The sequence below is a fragment of the Prionailurus viverrinus genome, chromosome C1, assembly GCF_022837055.1.
Source record: "Prionailurus viverrinus isolate Anna chromosome C1, UM_Priviv_1.0, whole genome shotgun sequence".
Taxonomy (NCBI): Eukaryota; Metazoa; Chordata; class Mammalia; order Carnivora; family Felidae; genus Prionailurus; species Prionailurus viverrinus.
In genome coordinates, this window is record NC_062568.1 from 92481410 (window position 1) to 92502612 (window position 21203).

Sequence of the window (21203 nt, forward strand, 5' to 3'; positions counted from 1 at the left end):
CCCCGCTTAGCTTGCTAACTGTGTTTTAGACTCCACACCATAGTCACTCTGTTTCCAGCCCCACTGCCTTCCTTTCTGTTCCTTTAGCACCACATATTGGGGATATTTGCATATGCTGTTTCCTTTCACTCCTCTCTCTTTTCTCTATATGCCTACCTCCTTCTTCTCTTCCATGTCTTAGCTCAAATATCATTTGTTTGGATCTCTTTCCAACCACCTTATACCAGGGAGGTGCCCTTCCCCGTTTAAATTCTCTCATCACTGGTGTGTTGCCTTCATAGCATATCACCAATCAGATGTCCATGTGTTCACTACCTCCCTCTACAGAGCGTAAGCTCTTAGAGAACAGGAACTTTCTCCCTCTTGGTTATTATTCTATGAACCAAACTTAGAATAGCATTTGGAGAATAATAGATTTTGAAAAAAAAAAACAATTGAGTTGAAGAATGAATGAATGACTTTGAGATTTATGTATTTGTTTCTAACTGGAACCTGTTTAAAATTTATTTCATGGGTGTATTTGAAAATTAATGTCTTTGGTAACTGAGTGTTCTGAATCTTTAAATCTTGATCAGGATACATAATACCATATCTGCAAACTGTTAAAACCTTCTTCATTAACAGATTTCTGCTTTGGATTTAATATGCTCAATGGTCTTGTTTAAATTATTAACCTGGAAAAGAATATTATTTCGCTAATCATCTGAAATAAAGTTATACTGTTAGAGAATTACCAGTTTTAGCTAGGAAAGGATGTGGTGTGCTATCTAGTCTAACTGAAATATTGTAGAAAGGTAAGAAGGGCTACATGAGCAGATCTAGGTCCAGAAACTCAGGAAAGGACTTTTTCCATAATATCAGCTCCCTTCTTACTGTGTAGTTTCTACCCTCCCTCATTATAATGCATATTCTTATAGGAGCAATAGATTATACTTAATCAAAACAAATCTATTTCAGAAAGAATCATTATTAATCAAAGTTCTCATTTTATTTCAAATCCATAAGAAACAAAACAGTAACTTTCATGGGTACCTTAACACGGAAATCATTGCATACTCTTCCATAGTATAGATATGCTATAAACACAGAGGATTGCAGGCTAGATGTTCAAAGAGAAAGTAAAAGAAGTATCAGGTTCAGGATGAAATCAATCACCAGAAATTTTACACATTGTGCTTTGCTTGATAGATGACAAATGAAACTATTGCATATGAACCTCATACTCAGAAATCACTAATTAAAAAAATAATTTTAATAACCTTTAAACTTCTATAAATCTCATGTTGTAAGGGAATTCATTATTTTTTCAGAAATGTTTCTTGAAAACATTTTGATTGACAAAAATTGACATATTGAAAAAATATATACCTTGCTTTCATATCTTCTTAGAAGGTAGATTGTTTTTTTCTAGGAGACCAAAGGGGGGAAAAACCCAAACTAATTAGACTATGTTTTTATATAAAGAGATAAAGGGAAATGGACATGTTTCATCATTGCAAACAGTATGCTCAGTGAATATATAAAGCATTCTATATAGTTCAAAAGTAGTGTTTTCAGGGACACCTGGATGGCTCAGTTGGTTAAGCATCTGTCTCTTGATTTTGGCTCAGGTCATGATCTCAGTTTGTGGGATTGAACCCCACATTGGGCTCTGTACTGACAGTGAGGAGCCTGCTTGGGATTCTCTCTGTCCCTCCTCCACTCATGTGTGCATGCACACTCTCTGTCTTTCTCTCTCTCACTCTCAATAAATAAATAACTATTTCGGGGTGCCTGGGTGGCTCAGTCAGTTAAGCATCCGACTTTGCCTCAGATCATGATCTCACCATTCATGAGTTTGAGCCCCGCATCGGGCTTTGTCCTGACAGCTGCAGCCTGGAGCCTGCTTCAGATTCAGGGTCTCCCTCTCTCTCTGCCCCTTGCCTCAAATAAATAGACAGTAAAAATAAATAAATACTAATTTTTTTTAAAGTAGTGTTTTTACTAGGAAGTAATTATAATAAGACCAGTGTAATCAAGACCTGTATTGTCTACTTTATTCTTACTCTTCTAAGGTCAGCAGCATCATTGGCTTACTTATTTTTATATGGTAAAATATGTGTACCACAGTGTAGATGACCATGAAATTTAGCTTTCATCTGTGAATAAGAGGGCTTTTATGCTAACTTTGTAGAAGTCAAATTCTCTGTTTATAGAATGATCCAAATTTATGGAGAAAATATTTATCTATGAGGAACTCTGCATGTAAGTCACAGATGCATTGACTCCTAGAACTGAGAGGGATCAGGGATTATTTTGTCAAAAATCTTCTCTGCAAAGAGAAATATAATCCAAATTCCAGTGACTATTGTAATGAGGCTTTATTTGTCTTTGTGTGTCTACATGTGCAGGAATACATGGACTCCAATAAATATATTGAGCATCTTCTAACTCAGCTCGAGGAACAACACAGAAGTCTATGGAGGTGAGTGAAATCCATGCCTTTAACTTATAGCAGGCCTGATAGCTTTGGTGTTGATCACAGAGTCAGGGAGTTGGTAAACTGTTTCTTCTTACACTTGATGTCAAAATCACCTTTGGAAGCAAAAATCACCAGAGGGTCCTTAGAGAATTTTATACCTTTAATGAAAGTAAAGCAATAGTGCCAAAAGTTGTGCTTAAGTCAAGGACCTGCTCAAATCATGACACTTTGTCAAGGTCAGGAAATTAATTTGTCCAAGGCCACACAGCAAACTTACATTGTGGAAACTAGAACCCAAATTCTCTCACCCTTGCCTGCTTAAAGAGTGAGTTTTCCTGTAATTAAAAAGTTGAATACAGCTGCTTAAAATGTCTGCTTCTCTTCATATGAAAGGAGGATATTTTAAGAATGCTATTCTATAGGCCTCTCATGTTTAGTTTTTTGTTCTTCCTGGTGGGCTCTGATTCTTGATAAAGAAAGTTATGGGAGAACATTGGTATAGGTAATTTGGGAAAAAAAAAGGTTAATATCATAAAAGGCATATTTTCAAGATACTTGGTCCCTGGGGCCTCTTGGGAATTGAGGCTGATCAAAATGGTTATGATGTTATTTTCTATGTGGTCATGCTCTGCATAGGTGCTCTTATGGAATCTGCCATTGCTTTTCCTAAATTCCTATGGCTTCTGTTATCTGGAATAAATATGCTAGTGCTGAATCACATGATGCCTCCCATAGTGCCAGAATTGTTTAATGTAATTAGCTTTTTCTCCCCAGGGTCAGTAAGCCCCTGAAGTCCTTTATTTCTTATCTCTTGGCAGCATGGGTGGGGGAGAGTATTCTCTCTGTATACAGAGATGGCCGGTAAATATTTGCTAAACCTGTGGCTTTCTTGTCCAATCTCATCCAAATGTATCACCATTGGTCTCTGTACTAGGCTCTTCTGCCCTTTCTTCATGCATCTTGTAACAAATCCTAATAACCTTGAAATTTGTCTTCTCTGAGGGACTGTAGTTCTTAGGCAAAGCGCCTAATAATTTCATTTGTTCTGTACTTTATATCAGTTTCCCTGCTTAAGAACAGATCTGTGCTTATAGTAACAGTCTATTTCGGTGCATGGAAAAACTTCTCGTAGGATACAACAAAAGAAAATATTTTTTGAGTCTGCTTGCTGCTAACAGACATACAAGTTAATTTTATATAACTGTGTGATATTTGTTAGATATGTTGTTTAGAGCTATAACCTAGTATCGATAAAGTTTTCTTTTGTTAACCAGTGTATTGTATTAATAAAACTGGGAACAGTGTGTTTATAGTTATGTATCTTTTGGCTTATATTTCCCATAGATCTCTTCCAAGGTGTAAAAGTTATTTAAATGAATTATAAATTTTATTCCAACTATTTATAAAGGATATTTGGTTTTCCCTATCTTTTTAAAGAAAAATATATACAAAAAAAGATGAACACCACCTGATGAAACAAATTAGAGTTTAATTTGGTCAGTAAGTGTGTCTTAAATACATCATTGGGAAGGAGTTATGATTTCATGGGTTTTGAACCAAAAAAACCTGCATGGAAAGAATGTTTTCCTGCTTTGATAAGATAGCTGATAAAAAAACCTTTTGGTCTTCTTGGATAGGATTAAATGAAAATCCAATTTCAGGCATAGACTTAACCTAACATAAAGGAAGAGCTCAGAATTTTGTGTGCAATCACTTCTATTTTCCTTCAGAAATAGAATAATTGCTGCTGGAGAAGTAGAGCCTTATATATAGTGGCAGAGGATCTAATAAAAAGGCTTCATTTGAATAACAATAAAGGGCAATGGCATTTGAATAGTCAGAATAACTACCTGAGAGAAGATGGGAATGGGTAGTATTGAAAAGAAAATGAAAACCAATAATAGCAGATTTATATACTATTTATTGAATCATGAAATTATACTTGGTTATATTTTATAAGCAGATCTTGATTGACTTAAAGTGGTAGGCTTTCTGATGGTTATTACAGTATCATAACTGCAACTGTAGCCAAATCGTTTTTGGGTGAGGGATATGCCAGTGACAGTGAACAAGGTGGGAAATTCTTTCTGGTTATGATTAAATTTTAAAAATACTTTCTTGACTTAGGGTAAAATCGGTGATGTGCAGAATATCATAAGAATAGCATGTCATGTCTCAAGCACACTTAAACAAATGTCCCCATAAGTCAGTAAAACTTTTTCTGATTTTTATTATGCTTTTGATTTGTAACTGCTATAATTTTCATGAAGTGGGCTATTATCATTGCTGCTGATATTAATTGATGGCCTTCCATTTATACTTCAACCTACATATAACAGACAAATCTTGAATGCTTAGATGTTCTAACAATAATTGTAGTCAGCATTAATTGATGGCTATAGTGTTTGAGTATTGATCAAAAGCGTGATAGACACATGACATACTGTTGCTATTTGGCTAATGATAAAAGAATGGGACCCAGTGAAGATTGATACAAGATGGGATACAAAAATTAAGTCTTTGCTTATTTTTATAGAAGGGCCCACTAGTCTTTAATAGATTGTCATTGTTTCTTATAGCATAAAATATCTGCTGTGACACAGATATATTGTCATAATCATACTCTCAAGATAACTAGTTATTTTGGGGGCCCTGTTTAGTATTCTACTGAAATAGACCTATAATCTGTCTCTGGTTTTCAAATTGCAAAGAAATTTGAAGTTTAAATATAGCTGTCTAGCAATGAACTGTCATTTAGCTCAGAAAAGACATTTTTTGACACTAACAGAAAACTTGTGTGAATTCATCTGACTAGGTAGAGTCAGAATTTAAAATCCAGTGTAAGATCTGACCACAAGTCTGGGTTGACTTAGTTTGCTCTGCACCTCCCTGCTTGATGAAGAAAAATCAACATTCCTGGTGACAACTGGTTTACTAGATGTTGAAGTGGGTTGTTAAATTTCTGCATGTTCATTTGTTTTAATGTGGAAGGTTAAGAATAGCATAAGAAGGTTCTTTGACAATTTTTAATGTTTTTATTTATTTTTGAGACAGAGAGAGACAGAGCATGAGCAGGGGAGGGGCAGAGAGAGGGGGAGACACAGAATCTGAAGCAGGCTCCAGGCTCTGAGCTGTCAGCAGAGAGGCCTATGCGGAGCTTGAACTCACAGACTGTGAGATCATGACCTGAGCTGAACTCAGACACTTAACGGACTGAGCCACCCAGGTGCCTCGTCACTTAATGATTTTTGTATCATCTGCTGCCATTTCTGATTTGGCTAAATATATCTGACTGACAAGAGAGATTATAAGAAAACAACTACTGAGAATGTCTTTCTTGTAACATTTGATAGAAACCTTTATCCATTCGCAGCTTCAAATTAAGAGTTGAGAACAAACACAAACAGTTGGGAGATACAAATTGAATTCATGAATATTTATGGTGTTAATAACTCTTTCATGTCACATATAAAATAAGTGTGGAAAATGGAAGCAGCATGATTATAGAAAAGGAAAGAGGACCAGAAGTTTTGGAGCCTTGGACTCTAGGCCTGGCCTTCCCAAACTGGCCATGGGGTGTCCTCTCTGGAATAATTTTCCTTTTCTGTAGAAAGAAGCTATCAGTAAAGCTAGTTTTTAAGATTACTGAACACTGAGATTATTTGAAATACATGATGGTTAAAATAATACATTTATGCAATATTTACAGATACATGTTTAACCTTATTTTTCTCTAATTATACAGATGGATCACTTTGTAGCATTTAATACATATATATCATAGAAAGCTTTGAGGAGCATAAGTTAGAAATCAGTAAAATAACAGAGATACCTAACAGCTTGCTGATAACTTCACCAGATGATATCAAAGTGTTCACTTCAGATTTTCATAGATTGACTTGGAGACAGTGTTATCAGTAGTCTGTACATAAAGAATAAGGTCTGCATGGCCAACATTAAATGACAAGATCTGGTGAATGCAAAGTGCCACCTGCTAGCCTACAGATCCCAGATCAGAGTCCCATTTGAACATGCTGTATCTATGCTAGGGATTCTCAGTCAGTGCACTATAGACATTTGGGGCCAGACCATTATCTTGGGAGGGGGGTAAAAGTAAGGTTGTCTTCTGCATTATAAATTATCTAACATCATGTCTTGCTTCTACCTACCACATACCAGTACCTCCCTCTCCCCCCCTGTATTGTGACAGCCAAAAATGTCTCCAGACATTTTCTACATGTTTCCCAGAGGTCAGAATCCTCTTTCCTTCCTGTTGAGAACCTGTGATCTAAATGATCTATGAACATTTTCTTAATCCCATTCCAAGAAAAATGAATACCCCGGGTAAATGTTCAGATTTTTATAAATGGGTTCCTCTGTGTCCAAATTTGAAATATATTAGGTAAAACCAAGTTTTAAAATTGTTTGAATTCTAGAATTTCTCAGAGCAATTTAAAGAGCTAACGTGCTATGAGTTTCAAAAATAGAGTATGAAAGAGAACTTTGACTTCTTAAAAAAAAATCCTATTTTTCTTGCAGTATTTATTCTGACCAAAATTCCAAGAAACATATTTTGGGAAATAGTGATCTATCCAGTTCAGTCACCAAATATACAGAATATACAGAAATATATACAGAAACATGGTTATAACAATTTCTTCCCTCTTCCTATAATTCACTGCTACTGGGATGGGTACTGTAATTAAAGGTCCTCTAATAGTGTGAAGAGTGCAGGTTATTAGTAAGAGGGGAATGTAAATATAGGAAAAATGCAATTTCTAATTCATCATCATTTTCCTGAGGAGCAGCCCAAGCCTCAGCACCAAATTCCAAGAATCTGAACAACTATTGATCATTGGCTATGTTGGCCCTAGCAAAGCATTTAACTCCTGCTTCCTCAAGGAGGAAATGTGAAATGTGATGGTTTCCTACATCATCAAGGGAAGTAAGATATCTAATTGAAAATGATGTATAGATCCCTGATTGATATAAAAGTCACTGAGACCTGTCCCATCCAATGATAAAATTATAATTTTAGTGTACCCAAACTTGAAAAAAAGATTATTGAAGTATAGCTGACATACAATGTTACTAGTCTCAGGTATACAACATAGTGATCAACATATCTATACATTACAAAATGCTCACCTCCATAGGTATAGTTACATTGGTCCCCATACAACATTATTGCGATGTTACTGACTATAATCCCTATGCTGTACTTGATATCTCCTTGACTTATTTATTTTATAAATGAAGTTTGTACCTCTTGATCCATTTACCTTTAAACTTTTTAGCCTATCTTCCATCCCCTCTGACAACTATCTTCTTGTTCTCTGTATGAGTCTGTTTCTATTTTGTTTCTTTTTTTCTTTTCTTTTTTTTTTTTAGATTCTACACATGAGTGAAATCATGTGGTATTTGTTTTTCTCTGATTTTTCAGTTGGCATAAAATTCTCTAAGTCTATCCATGTTGGTACAAATGGGCAAGGTTTCATTATTTTTTTGTGGCTGAGTAATATTCCAGTGTGTGTGTGTGTGTGTGTGTGTGTGTGTGTGTGTGTGTGTGTGTGTAAAATCATACATTATTTATCAGTGGCAACTTAAGGTGCTTCCATATCTTCACTCTTGTAGGTAATGGCACAGTAAACATGGAGATGCATATGCCTTTTTGGATTAGTGTTTTTGTTTTCTTTTGGTAAATACCCAGTAGTAGAATTACTGGACCATATAGTATTTCCATATTTATTGTTTTGGGGAACTTCTATTCTGTTATCCACAGTGTTTTCACCAATTTACATTCCTACCAACTTCATGAAGTTTCCCTTTTCTAAGTTCTCACCAAAATGTGTTAGTTCTTTCTGATTTTAGCCATTCTGACATGTATGAGGTGATATCTCATTATGGGTTTGACTTGCATTTCCCTGATGAATAGTGATGTTGAGCATCTTCTCGTGTGTCTCTTGACCATCTGTGTTTCTTCTTTGGAAAAATGTCTCTTTAGGTCTTCTGCCCATGTTTAATTGAATTATTTGTGGTTTTTGATGTTGAGTTATATACATTTTAAAAAATATATTTTGAATATTAACCCATTATCAGATATATCATTTGCAAATATCTTCTCCTGTTCAATAGGTGGCTTTTTTTGTTTTGTTTTGTGGGTGGTTTCCTTTGCTATACCACAGCTTTTTACTTTGGTAATCTTAGTAGTTTATTTTTGCTTTTGTTTCCCTTGCATGAAGAGGCATAACCATAAAAATGTTGTAAAGGCTGGTGTCCAAGAGATTACTGCCTGTGTTTTCTTTATAGAGTTTTATGGTTCAGGTCTCAGATTGAGGCCCTTAAACCATTTTGAGTTTATTTTCGTGCACAACATAAGAAAGTGGTCCAGTTTCGTTCTTATGCATGGATGTGTCTAGTTTTCCTAGCACCATTTATTGAAGAGATTGTATATTGCCTCCTTTGTCATGGATTATCCATATTCATGTATTTACTTCTGGGCTACCTGTCATGGTCCATTGATCTGTGTATCTCTTTTTGTGCCAGAACCATATTGTTTTGGGTACCACAACTCTGTAGTGTATCTTAAAATCTGAGATTGTGGTACCTCCAGGTTTGTTCTTTCTCAAGATGACTTTGGCTATTCAGGGTCTTTTTTGTTTCCAAAATTCTTTAAAATAGACTTTTACTTTTGCTTTCTCGCTTATCTGTGATTCTTATGCTAAGTTAAGAGATAAGAAAAAAAATGGACAAAAAGTATTTCATTCTCATGTTTCAAAATGTTGCTTATCTAAGTGTGAACACTCAAATGAAATGATCCACATTTCAAACACTCATTGATGGTCTTCCTAATTTCAATGTCTTTATACATTTTTGGGTGGAGATAATTGGCACAAGTGCCTGCAGTTCATTTCAGCTCTGATCTCAATTTCTGTAAAATGTGAGTGATGTTACAACTGCTTATAGAGAGGCTGCATACTCTTACTCTGTTCCTGAGAAAAGAAAATGCTTTCTTCATGGGTTACCTAGAAATTGACTTATAGTTGTAAACTGGAAGTAACAAGAAGCAGCACATATGCCCTGAGAAAAGTCCAGCCCAGAGCTCTTGGAGATTTACCTTCTGTGTATCTTGGATTTTAAAATCAAATTATCCAGGCATCTTAAGAATTAGCCCATCTCTACCCTCATGGGGTTAATTTATGTAGACTAAGGAGATGCCGAGTATTAAACAGGTTGCCTTTACTGTAATCATAGACTTCCACTGGGAGATCTTAATTGGCAACAAGTAAAACTGCTCTGCATGAATTCTTAATGGTGGACACCAAATAAAATAAGAACTGTGATTTGTTTTCTAAATCCCTTCAGGAGAAAAAGAGTCTATCTCTGGGGGATAAAATGTGCAGCAAACAGAGAGAGCTCAGTGCTCTCTAATAGCAATAAAAGCTCTGAAAGCAAACCTCATGCTATGCCAACTCAATAAGAGCACATGGTCCCCCAGCTCTGCACCTCTGTCTCACTCTGCCGGGGTCAAAGGAGACCAGGGCTAGCGTGCTTTGCATGATCTTCCCCTCCTCTCAACCCTTGGGCTGGATTTCTAAATCATAGCTGTATTATAGGGCAAGTGTAAGCACAAGGGCCACCCTGGAAACCCATCAATGTCATTTCTCAATTACCCACCAGGGGTTGTTTTAGAGATGCAGACAGTCTCAAACCCCTGCCAAGATAAGAGTATTGCCTCTAAGTCATGCCCTCTGCCCAGCATAAGGGAGAATAAATCAGAGCTCTGGAAATTGGGTATTGCCACATGCTTCATCAGTTATGTCATCCCTAGACAATGTGCAGGGGGCTGGTGGGCTGAACCATATCCCAAAGGATGCTTACTATAGCCTGATGGTGCTGCTTTAAAGGGACAAGGAAGCATTTAGGCATCTTCTCACAGCTCTGAAGACCCAGGTGAAGTGGCATTCTTGTCTCTAAGGTGACTTCTGTTCAGTAGCAGAAGGGACTAATAGAACTAAGCCCAGAAATTTAACTGAATTGACTGAACAGGAAGATTACTCAGGTTCATATCTGACCTTGTACTTGAGGATTCATCAACATTATAGTTTATTTAGGTGACCTGTATGTGGTCTACATGTTTAACTACTTAGGGAATTGCCTATTATTTGAACCGAGGCCTTCTGGGGCAAGGAGACATCAAAAATGCCACAGTGAAACTCTGCATCAACTTTATATACAGGATTTTCCTTCCCCCCACCCCCCTTTTAAATAAAATTTGTCCACCATTTAAGGGACTGTGCTACTCCAGCACAGAAGGTCTATTTAGGTCCTAACCTAATAAATAGTTAAAATAGGCTATTTACAACCCTATGGGTTTTATCTCCTTCTCTTCACTCCAAATCTTGTTTGAAAGAAAATTCACTTAAATTTATCAAGGTGATTCAATGGGCCTAGGGGGAAGAATCTGTTAAACAGGTTTTAGGAGACTGTCCTTCAGAAGTCCAGGAGTTTCCCTGAGGAGGGGCTGTTGGATCTGACTCCTGAAGAGGAGCAAATCTGAGGGCATGAGAGCAGAGGGAGAATCAGTTACTGAATAGATGTAGTTTGCACTGCCTTTAAGACTTTTGAATATAACTGTATATAAGATGATGAGAAATTCAGGTCTAGAGCTTTTTATAGTTAATAAAGCACACTATAGATGAAGGCATTAGGTGAACCCATGAAGCTATAAAATTGCCCTTCAAGACAACTGGGGAAGTATCCCCACTTGAAAGATGGATTTATGGCTGCCATGGGAAGCTTGTGTTGAATCCTGTTATACACGCAGGTCCATAGGTGATTTGAAATTAATTCTACTTCTAGCTTAAACAGGTTTATTTCCTTCAAGAAATACTCTCAAAATCCCCCCAAATATTTCAACATCAATAGGATTCGGGGGTCATCCAGAGAAATTTACCTCTATCTAATCTGAAAACATTTGGCTTAAAACACGTTTATTATCTTTAGGTCCATGCTTATTTTAATATGACGGCCAGGAACCTAATGTGATTTATTTATATGAAGTTAAAACAAAGAGCGCAAGCAAAAGGCATTTTGTAGATTTATTTAGGGTAATAAAGATACCAAATATTCCCTACTAAGTTGAAAGGAGAAAAACTCCAGCAGGCAACAATATAAATGACCCACTTGATCTAAATGCATGTGTTGAGGCTGAAGTACACCCACAGTAAGAAATGATGAAGTGCCTTTTTTTTTGGTGGAAGAAGGAATGAAAGGGGTAATTACCCTAGCTTTCTATTTAATTTTAGTTTTAATGGAACAAAATTACTAACCTGTTAGTGCTTAAGCATACTTGTGATTTTTTTTTTTAAGGAATTGATTATTAGGCAATAACTACATATCGCTATGTGAGTAACTATGAAGTTAAAAGGAGTAATTTCCTTTTGCCTTTTTCTGCTTATCTACTCCCCCCACACACACACACACCTTCATTCTTTGTGAATCTTTGTACTTAGAGGGCTGGCAGCAAGCAGGGATTTCTAGAACCTCACATCCACCCTCTTAACTCTGGGGAGAGCTATCTGGCCTCTCTGAAAAGAGGAAATGCAAACTGTAATTTTTTTTCCCCCTCAGGCTTTAACTATATGGCATATTGAATACTTTTGAATTATAAATTAGAACTCATAAATAATCCAACAAAGAGCTGAGGATGGAAGTGTGCCCTCGAATCAAAGAATCAGGAATAGGTTGAAATTGTAAAGTAGTTGGTAAAGGCATACTCGGTATCTCAGGGCAGGAAGAACTTCTAAGATAAGAACGTCTGTTGTCAGGTTGGCTGAGGTTGGCAACCTCTGACTGGTTTCATGGCCCAGGAGCCCTCAGGAGATTGCTTTATGGAACCTGGCTGCCTTGATGATCTGGCGTTGCTCTTTACTGAATACTCACTCATGAAGTATCGTATGTGTCCTCTCTGTAGAGATAATCATAGGTTTTCGCTATCTGTAACCATCTGCCTAGGACAGAAAGACCACTCCAGTTCTCAATCCTGCATTACTCCATGAACTCTGTTTTACCAACTGGGGAGATCTCCACTAATCAAGTCCGGTTAAGGAGGGCAACACTTCAGCAAGAATACTCCAGACATGTACTAGTGGCCTAAATGGCCACTATACCAGGTCCAACCAGGTAGTTCTCAATCATGCTTGTTTTCTGATTTCCTTGTGAGGGCCAGTTGTACCCCTAGGGTCTGCAACCCATAGAAGCAGATCTTCTCATTACTCTTGTGTCTCATAGAACTTATATTAAGACCTAAAATTTCAAACATGAAACTTTGTTTACCTCAAAACCACAGAGACAACTTGAAGTATTTTAGTCAACTCTGTAACTTAGTAATTCACATTTTAGACAACCTAATCACTTTTATAGCCATGGAAGGGAATAATCATGTTTCAAGAAGAGAAATTATTAAGGGCTTATATGTTCTTTGGGGATGAGCTGAGCTCATTTGTAGTCCATGCAAGAAAAAAGTCAAGAAGTCTAGTAAAAAGTCATCTGCCTGTATGGTGTACAAATGCTAAAGGGGGCACACTATTTAAAGACAATTACTCTTAGAAAGTTAAAATGGGGACACTTAATAAAGAGGCGCATGTGTTATTAGTGATAAATATCATGAAGTGTGCTTGCTTTACTAGACTTTTACTTTATGCTTTTTTCAAAAGGCAGTCATACAGTAAGAAGTTTTAAGGTGTGCCATGTCTGCATGATGGGTGCACATCCTGGGTGAGGCTCTAAATTGGTATTTCTGCCCCCAGTGTTTGCTCCCTTTGTTTACCAATTTTGAGATGCAAAGAACCTTATCAATAGAAGCAATGTAAGAATATCTTAAATTTTGAAATAAAAGACTTAAGAGACTATCATGGGTTAAAAAAAAAATCTATGCTAAAAATCCAAACCTGAAATCACAAGCGTTTCTTTTCCACCTTGTGTAAAAGTGAGTTGCAGAAAAATGTTAGACACGTCAAGTTACTTTTAAAAACAGAATGAAGGCTTGATCTAAAAGGCTAGAATGGGGTATTTGCAGAGAAGGTTGTAAGAAATTTCAGAAAGATGGACATTGACTTTGAAGTCAGAGTGCAGTTGAAGCTAATAGCATTGACTTAGGCTACTGAACAGAGGGTGAGTCTTCAGGGGATTAGTGACATGGAAAACAGTGGGGGAAAATAAAGGTGAGTAAAGAGAACAGCCAACAAGTACAAGGAAATTGCCGTTTTATTAGCTAAGTGCTTTAGAGAACGTAATTACAAATAAGGGGCACTCTCTTCTAAAATATTGCTGCTCTCCACTACAGACTAGTTAGGGCTGGCATTGCTTGGCTCAACATTATCATCAGTGTCTCTGTTCAGATTGTTTGCTGACTGTGCTGCACTATTACTAAGTTTGTAACAGATCCTTCCTAGTTCGTGGCTTGCAGGTGCTGATGCTGCCACTTGCTGTGGTCTTGGGACAGCTCAAGACCAAGACCGGTCTTGGGACAGGTTTTAGGTATTTGGGGGCTTGGTTTCCCATTGATATAAGAAAGGGGTGAAAAAAGTGTTTTCAACAGTCCTTTCTGAGAGTTCACAATCTGTAAATCTTACTGATTACCTTGTAGGACTCCTGAAGGTTTGGGAGGTGAGGTTGGGAGAGAAGCGACAGATACAAGGGATTACTGAGTGGAAGGTGACAGTTTCCCTTCTTGAAAGAAGGCAGAACATTATTTATATGGACCGTGTTTTCTTTACGCTCTAATCCTTGGGCTGTGTTTTGGCATGGAACCTTCCAAAGGTAATAAAACAGCATGCTGGCAGACCCAGGGCACCCGAGCAGGGTCACAGTCTGTGACCACTTTCAAAAGGTTTTTCAGGAAATTGTCCTGTTGAATAATGTTTAAGTTTCCACAGAGGCTGTGAGCACAGCATGGTATAAGAAAAGTCAATTGCACAATATTAAAATTAAAAAAAAAAAGCAACTCTGGGGTTATGGTCCCTATTAAGGGAAATTGAATTGTCTTATGATGGCTCTTCAGTAGTCCCTGGAGATTCACAGACTCGCTGGTTAATTGAAAGCCAGAATGTGTATTTACCTGGATTTATTCATTGTTATTGTCTAATTGATTTTTTTCTTGTATCTTTGCTTTGGAAATGAAGATATAAATGGGGCCAGTTACAGAAGGCCACTCTAAAAGAGAAATTCTTTGGATGAGATACAAAATTCAGGACTTTGGCCTTTGGGACCATTTGTTACCAAGATGATGTAATTTAAAATGTACCAAAAGTTACATCTATCCAAAAATACTTCTTCCACTGGACTGCCTAGAATTCTCATGCTTGAAATAAAGGAAATTGGGTATCCAGAAAATTACCTCTGAAATCTTTACTTTTGCCACTTGATGAGAGTCCTAACATTACTCTCTTAGTTCTTCATACTCTTTCATGGATTAGTTTGCCAGATTACATGCCTGTGGAAATCAGAGTCCTGGAAAATTTTTAGCAAAGTCAAGCATATGTATTTACTTACTATTTTTTATTGAGTTATAATTGACATACAACATTATTAGTTTCAGGTGTGTAACATGGTGATTTGTTACTATTATACATTATGAAGGGATCAGAAAGATAGGTCTACTTACTCATATCACTGTACAAAGTTATTACAAGATTATTGACTATATTACCTGCCCTGAATATTACATCCTCATGACTTATTTTATAGCTAGAAGTGTGCAACACTTGCTCCTTTCCACCTATTTCACCTGTTCCTTCTACCCTCACCCCTCTGGAAATCCCATTATGTTCTCTCTAATCGTATGTTTCTGTTTTATCTTGTCTTGTTCTTATTTTAGGTTCCACAATAAACCGAATCATATGGTAGGTGTTTTTTTTCTGTCTGAGTTATTTCACTTAGCATAATGCCCTTTAGTGCCCCCCACCTCCATGTTGTCACACATGGCAGGACCTCATTCTTTTTTTATGGCTGAATAATTTTCCATAGCTAATACTTATGAATATATATCTTATTTACCCATTCATCCATCAATAGATCCTCAGGTTGCTTCCATATCTTGGCTATTTTAACTACATAGGGGTAAACATATCTTTTCGAATTAGTGTTTTCATTTCCTTCAGATAAATACCCAGAAATAGAATACAAGAAAGAAAGTACTATGGGAAATGGTACAGTACAAATCTGAATATTGTTATATCTAGCTACACATGTCCCTATCAACCCTGACCTCCTTTATTACTGATTATTGCTACACACATACTCTCTCTCTTATTGTCCTTGTCTCCATTTCAGACTACTTGTATCATCCTTCAAATTACAGTCTGGGTCTTCCTGATCTATAACTCCTCCCATGGATTCCTCAGCCTGCCTGGGCTCCACTCTTTTTCTGATCTTCCCTTAACTTGGGATTATACTACAAATGTACATGTAATGATTCACATCTTACAAAAACTCCAGAACTGTTCCCATGTACCTTAATTTTAATTGTACAGATATTGTCAGCACTTGGCCTTCTGCTATATGTTAAATGGTGACTAGCTTAGGTTGAGCATAATAAGTATTCAGCTAACACATATTAACTGATTCTCTCGAACGGGGCAATTAAAAGTCCTATGTGGTATTCTTGCTGGTGACACTGTATCAAGGATATTTATTTCAGATTTCATTTGAGGACATAACAGACCATCAAAAGTCAAGGCCAGTGACTAGAATGGTATGATGTGCAGAATAAATTAATCATGGTGAAAGAAATTAGAGTTATTTAGTTTGACAAATAGAAAACTGAAGGATAGACCTATAATTGTGTGAAAACTCCAGTGAGTTGCCGTGTGGAGAAGGGATTAGCCACATCCTGAGTTACTCGAAGACAGAACTAGTTAACCAGTTGTGTAAGTTAGAACCTGAGAGTTGGCAACTCAACACTAGAAAGGAATGTTCTGACGCTTCTAGCCTCTAATGTAGAAGAGGGTGTGCTTGAGATAATGAGCTGTGTACCACTGCAAATGTGAGAGTCCAAGCTGAGGGCCCATCTTTCTGATGTTGCGTAGAGTAGATTTTGCTACGCTGGACAGGAAGAGGCCAGTCACCCCTTTATGCAAGATGACTAATGATCTGACTCTCACTCTCCAGCCCTAATGTTGCCATCAGTAGCTCTAGTTGTAAGGACTATTTCCTCTTCTGTGTACCATCTCTTTTTTAAATATTTGGAGACCATTTTACATGTTTGGCCTCAGTGCTCATTTTTCCAAAAGGAAACGATGTAGGTTCTTCCATTCCTCCCCACACAACTTACTTTTCAGACCCCAATTAATCATGGCCACCTATTAGATTTATTCTAGTTTGTCAATTCTCCTGTTAACATGCGAGGCTCTAATATAAACACAATATATTTTATTATGACCAGATTACAAGTCTAGTTCCAGTCATCCTTTGAGAGAGGGTTGTTTATTCTAACTTTATGATTTTTTCCCCCCAGTGGTACTAATTGTTAATAACCTTTGGGCAAAATACCTAAAATTCCAGCATTGCATCATGCATATCCGCTTAGTCTCTTGTGGACTCAAAGAATATAAATCATTATTTCAAGAAAGGGTAAAGAGTGTTTTAAATTTAGAAAATCCGTTCTCTTTTTCTCTAGTGCACCTTTATTCTCTTATTTTTTAAATTGCCATGTCCTGTTTCACATCTTCTTTTTTCCAAAGCCAGGGCTTTACTTATGGTTACGAGGTCAAAGCACAATTAATAATTACAAGTAAATTAGGCCATTCCTGACCTTGGTGGAACTTTTATTGGCCAATTACTCTTGCCTTCAGGAGGGAGAAGAGAGTGAGTTTCTGATCATCACTGAAGTGAACAATTATTAATTTAACAGTTAAAGTCCCAAAGTCAAAGATTGTCAGGGAGGATAATGCTAGAAGGGAGAAACAAAGCTCATGAGAAAATATTTATATAGAGTGCATCAAAGTGAATGGAACTACCAGATTTTCTGCTGAAGACAGAGATTAAAGTAGAGTGCTGTAGATGTTTCTCATGGTTCATATCTAGATTTTTCCAGTTTCAACTATATTGTGACAGTGATATGCACATTTCACAAAAGAAGACCGTGCTTTTTGAAGATACACTATGTTAAAAGTTTCAGATCATTTATTTCCACTGCCTCTTCTTTATGCGCTCCCACCCCCAACCCCTGCCATATTGGACAGATTTATTTCTGGCCCATTTACTATGTTAGTAGGCAAGTTTATTTTTCTGGCTCAATGCTAAGGCATTGTTACAGAAGTTCCATTTCCAAGCAGTTTTAAAGTAGAACCATTATCTTCCTCTTCATAATTTTAATGTTAACATTTGAAAACCACTTTCAAGTTTGGATAACAGTTGAAAAATGACGGTGTGAAGTTCACATTCATCTTTGTCACAATGGTGAAGATTTTGCAATAAATACCGTGTAGATTATTTTTCCTGTCAAATGGCTGCTAGACATTGGAGTAAATGAATTAGCCCAGACCGTCATCAGATGTGGATATCCTGATATTATCAAGGAGAAGGCATGAGCTGAGATTGGGTGAAAGGCAAAAGCTTATTCACTCATCAACTGGAAACATTTGGGAAGGGTCAGTTAGGGGCAGCTTGGGAAAATCATTTTAAAAACCAGATAGGTATATATGATACTGGGTTCCTACATTTATGAACCAATGAGATCTTCTTTTTCCTAAGGAACATGCAGTTAAACCCCTTTATAATGGGCTGGAAATGGGAAGTGTTCTAGATACAGGGATAATATACGGCCATGCTATAATGCAGTGAGAAGAGATTTTTGAATTGCTGCATGGAGGTTTGCATGTGTTGATGGGAAAACCACAAAAAAGGTCAGAGGTTCAAAATGTCTGGAAGGTTTCCTGCTTCTCATTTGAGCAAACCAGTGAAGAAAGTGTGGATAAATCCTTAGGAAAACTTTCTCATGGGATTTCTAAGACCTGATTCTTCATGTAAAGTTGGAGCGTAAAAATACCCTTTATACTTGTTTGGGAAGCAGACACTTCAGATATAGTTCACTTGCTTCATATATTGTTACAGATTGGCTTCTTGAATATCCATCTTCAATTCACAAACCTGGCAGTTTCTCATGGCATTCGAAATGCAACATTTGGAGGCTTTCACAAATGGAAGCAAAAATTGTCAAGGAGCATCATGGCCCAGTGCCGTCTCTGTCTTTGGCAAAGTTGGCAAGCAGGGCCTCTTTGATACTAACTTCAAACATTTATAACATGACCCAAACATAGAATTTTTTTTTTATTAACTATGATGAGTCTGTCATTAATTTATATAAGCCACTTAAAATCTATTTGTATTTCTAACCTCTCCCACCTCTTGTTGGGTAATAAGTTCCATAAAATTAATCCCTACTTTGTGGAATGCAGCTTCCTCTTATTTGGCTTAAACACACACAAGCTTCAAGTGGTGACCCCTCCATTAGACACATTAGGGTTTAATGAATAATTCGATTTTACTCTATTCATATCATTTATAACCGTATAGACGTAAGTTACTTTGCTTCTGATGCAGAATGCTCACAGAAAAACCACAAGAGTAGCTTCATAATCATTTTTGTTTTCTTGAATCTTTTATCTTTTAAAGTAACATACACTTTCAGTATTATGGTAGGAATTCTAGTCTTGAGTCTGACACTCTGTAACCACAGGTAAGTCACTTGGGCACTGACTTTGATTTGTAAAGCAGGAATTTGAGCTGAAATTCCTTTTCAGCTCTATGATCTTTTTAATTTGTGACTCTATAGGAAATATATAGGGAAAAAAAGCTCCCTTTTATTTTTTAAACTTATTTATTCTGTACCCACTCCTAATGGTCTAAACGGTCCGTACTTTCATGGTTGCTCATGATATTCCATTATTTTGGTATTTATTACATCCTCCAAATTTTTATCCCTCTTCTTCTAAGAATCTCAGTTACGTGGGGTACCTGGGTGGCTCAGTCAGTTAAGCATTTGACTTGGGCTCAGGTCATTACCTCAGAGTTTGTGGGTTCGAGCCCCACATTGGGCTCTGTGCTGACACTCAGAGCCTGCAACCTGCTTTAGATTCTATGTCTCTCTCTCTCTGCCCCTCCCTCACTTGTGCTGTCTCTCTCTTTAAAAAATAAATAAACATTAAAAAAAAAACTCAGTTACAAAGCCATCTCCTCCAGAAAGCATTCTCTGAATCCATACTGAAAATGGGCTTCTCCATTTTCTGTACTCCTTACTTCATTCCGATTTATGTTATAGGTGGGTCAATAACTCCTCTGGCTCTCTTGTTAACCAGTAAGCTAGTGGAAGAGGAGATAATGTCTGTTCATCTCTTCATCTGGTGCCTAACAGTCCAGGATTGTTTGCATGCATATGGATGCATGGTCATCATGTGTTGTCAGGGGTGGACAGTCATGGGTTAGGGATTCAGAGCAAACACGCTTGCCAGTGCTGAGGCAACGGGAGTTCTGATAGGAATGAACATTGCCATCAGTCTATCACTTGCTGTGTTTCTATGGCGGAGGAGCTCTCTGACTATATTTCCTGGACACTGATTCTTGGTTTACTTCCTCTTCATTCCCATTTCTCCTCTTTATTATTGGCTTTGTCCTTGGTAGTTGGAGTCTTGTATTTTGCTCTCAGTTCTAGCCTGATGGAAGTTTTGTAAAGCGCGTTTAGGGAGATTCAATTCACATACTGTGTTCCTTAAATATGTATACTGTAGAGTAGCCCTATCCAGCATCCTCTACTAACCATGTCCATGCGTGTTCACATGCTCTATTCACCTTCTGGCCTGCATATTTATTTTTAAATTTTTTTTTTATTTTTTGCATTTATTTATTTTTGAGAAACAGAGTGAGACAAAGTGTGAGGGGGGGAGGGGAAGAGAGAGAAGGAGACATAGAGTAAGCATAACATAGAGTAAGCTTGCTTGTACCGAGCAAGCAGTCAGTACAGAGCCTGATGCGGGGCTCGAACCCATGAACTATGAGGTCATGACCTGAGCCAAAGTCAGATGCTCAACTGACTGAGCCACCCAGGCACCCTTGCCCTTCATATTTCTTAAGACCTACTATTAGTTTTTGGTGTCTTTATCCCCCTGTTCCTCCAACTTCTGCTAACTAAACCATTACCTCACTAATGACTTGTCTCCTGCTTCCTGGATCAATGTATGTTGAAGGAAGATACAGCGTTTTGATTTCTTTCATTTGATCATGTATTTTTTTTGTCCAGAATTCTTTTCCTAGGCATCCCTGCTGGGCCCAAGTCAGCATTTCTAAGATAGCTCTCCTCTATTGTTGACTCTAAAGAGCACTGTGGCAAGTGCAAAGGTTGAAATAAAGCACTGATAACACTTTATACCAGTATTCTTTGAAGCACTTTACAATTATTTAATTCATTTAATTCTCACAATTCTATGAGGTTTGGTTTGTGTCATTTTACAGATGAAGAATGTGAAGCACAGACAATTAACTAGTTTGGCTCACAGCTTGAGTCCTTAATCATTAAATATTCAATGAGTTATTAATAAATATTTCCAGTTCTATCCCTTATAGGCACATTACAGAATTGCAAGTCCTGTTTCCTTGTGGTTGGAGAGGTCATGTGACTCATTCTGGCCAATGAGTGGCTAGCAAAAGTAACATTCCAAGTTGAAGCATTTAATTACAGATATGC

General features: G+C 37.2%; 1 protein-coding gene across 4 annotated transcripts in view; it reads left to right on the forward strand.

The window, feature by feature from the left end:
- Positions 1 to 21203, forward strand: part of NCKAP5 (NCK associated protein 5) — a 969870-nt gene that overhangs the window by 320659 nt on the left and 628008 nt on the right. For all 4 annotated transcript variants that reach the window (XM_047870291.1, XM_047870290.1, XM_047870289.1 and 1 more), the window contains one exon: positions 2391 to 2464. In XM_047870291.1, the coding sequence (XP_047726247.1) occupies positions 2391 to 2464 (74 nt within the window). The remainder of the gene's footprint in view (positions 1 to 2390; positions 2465 to 21203) is intronic.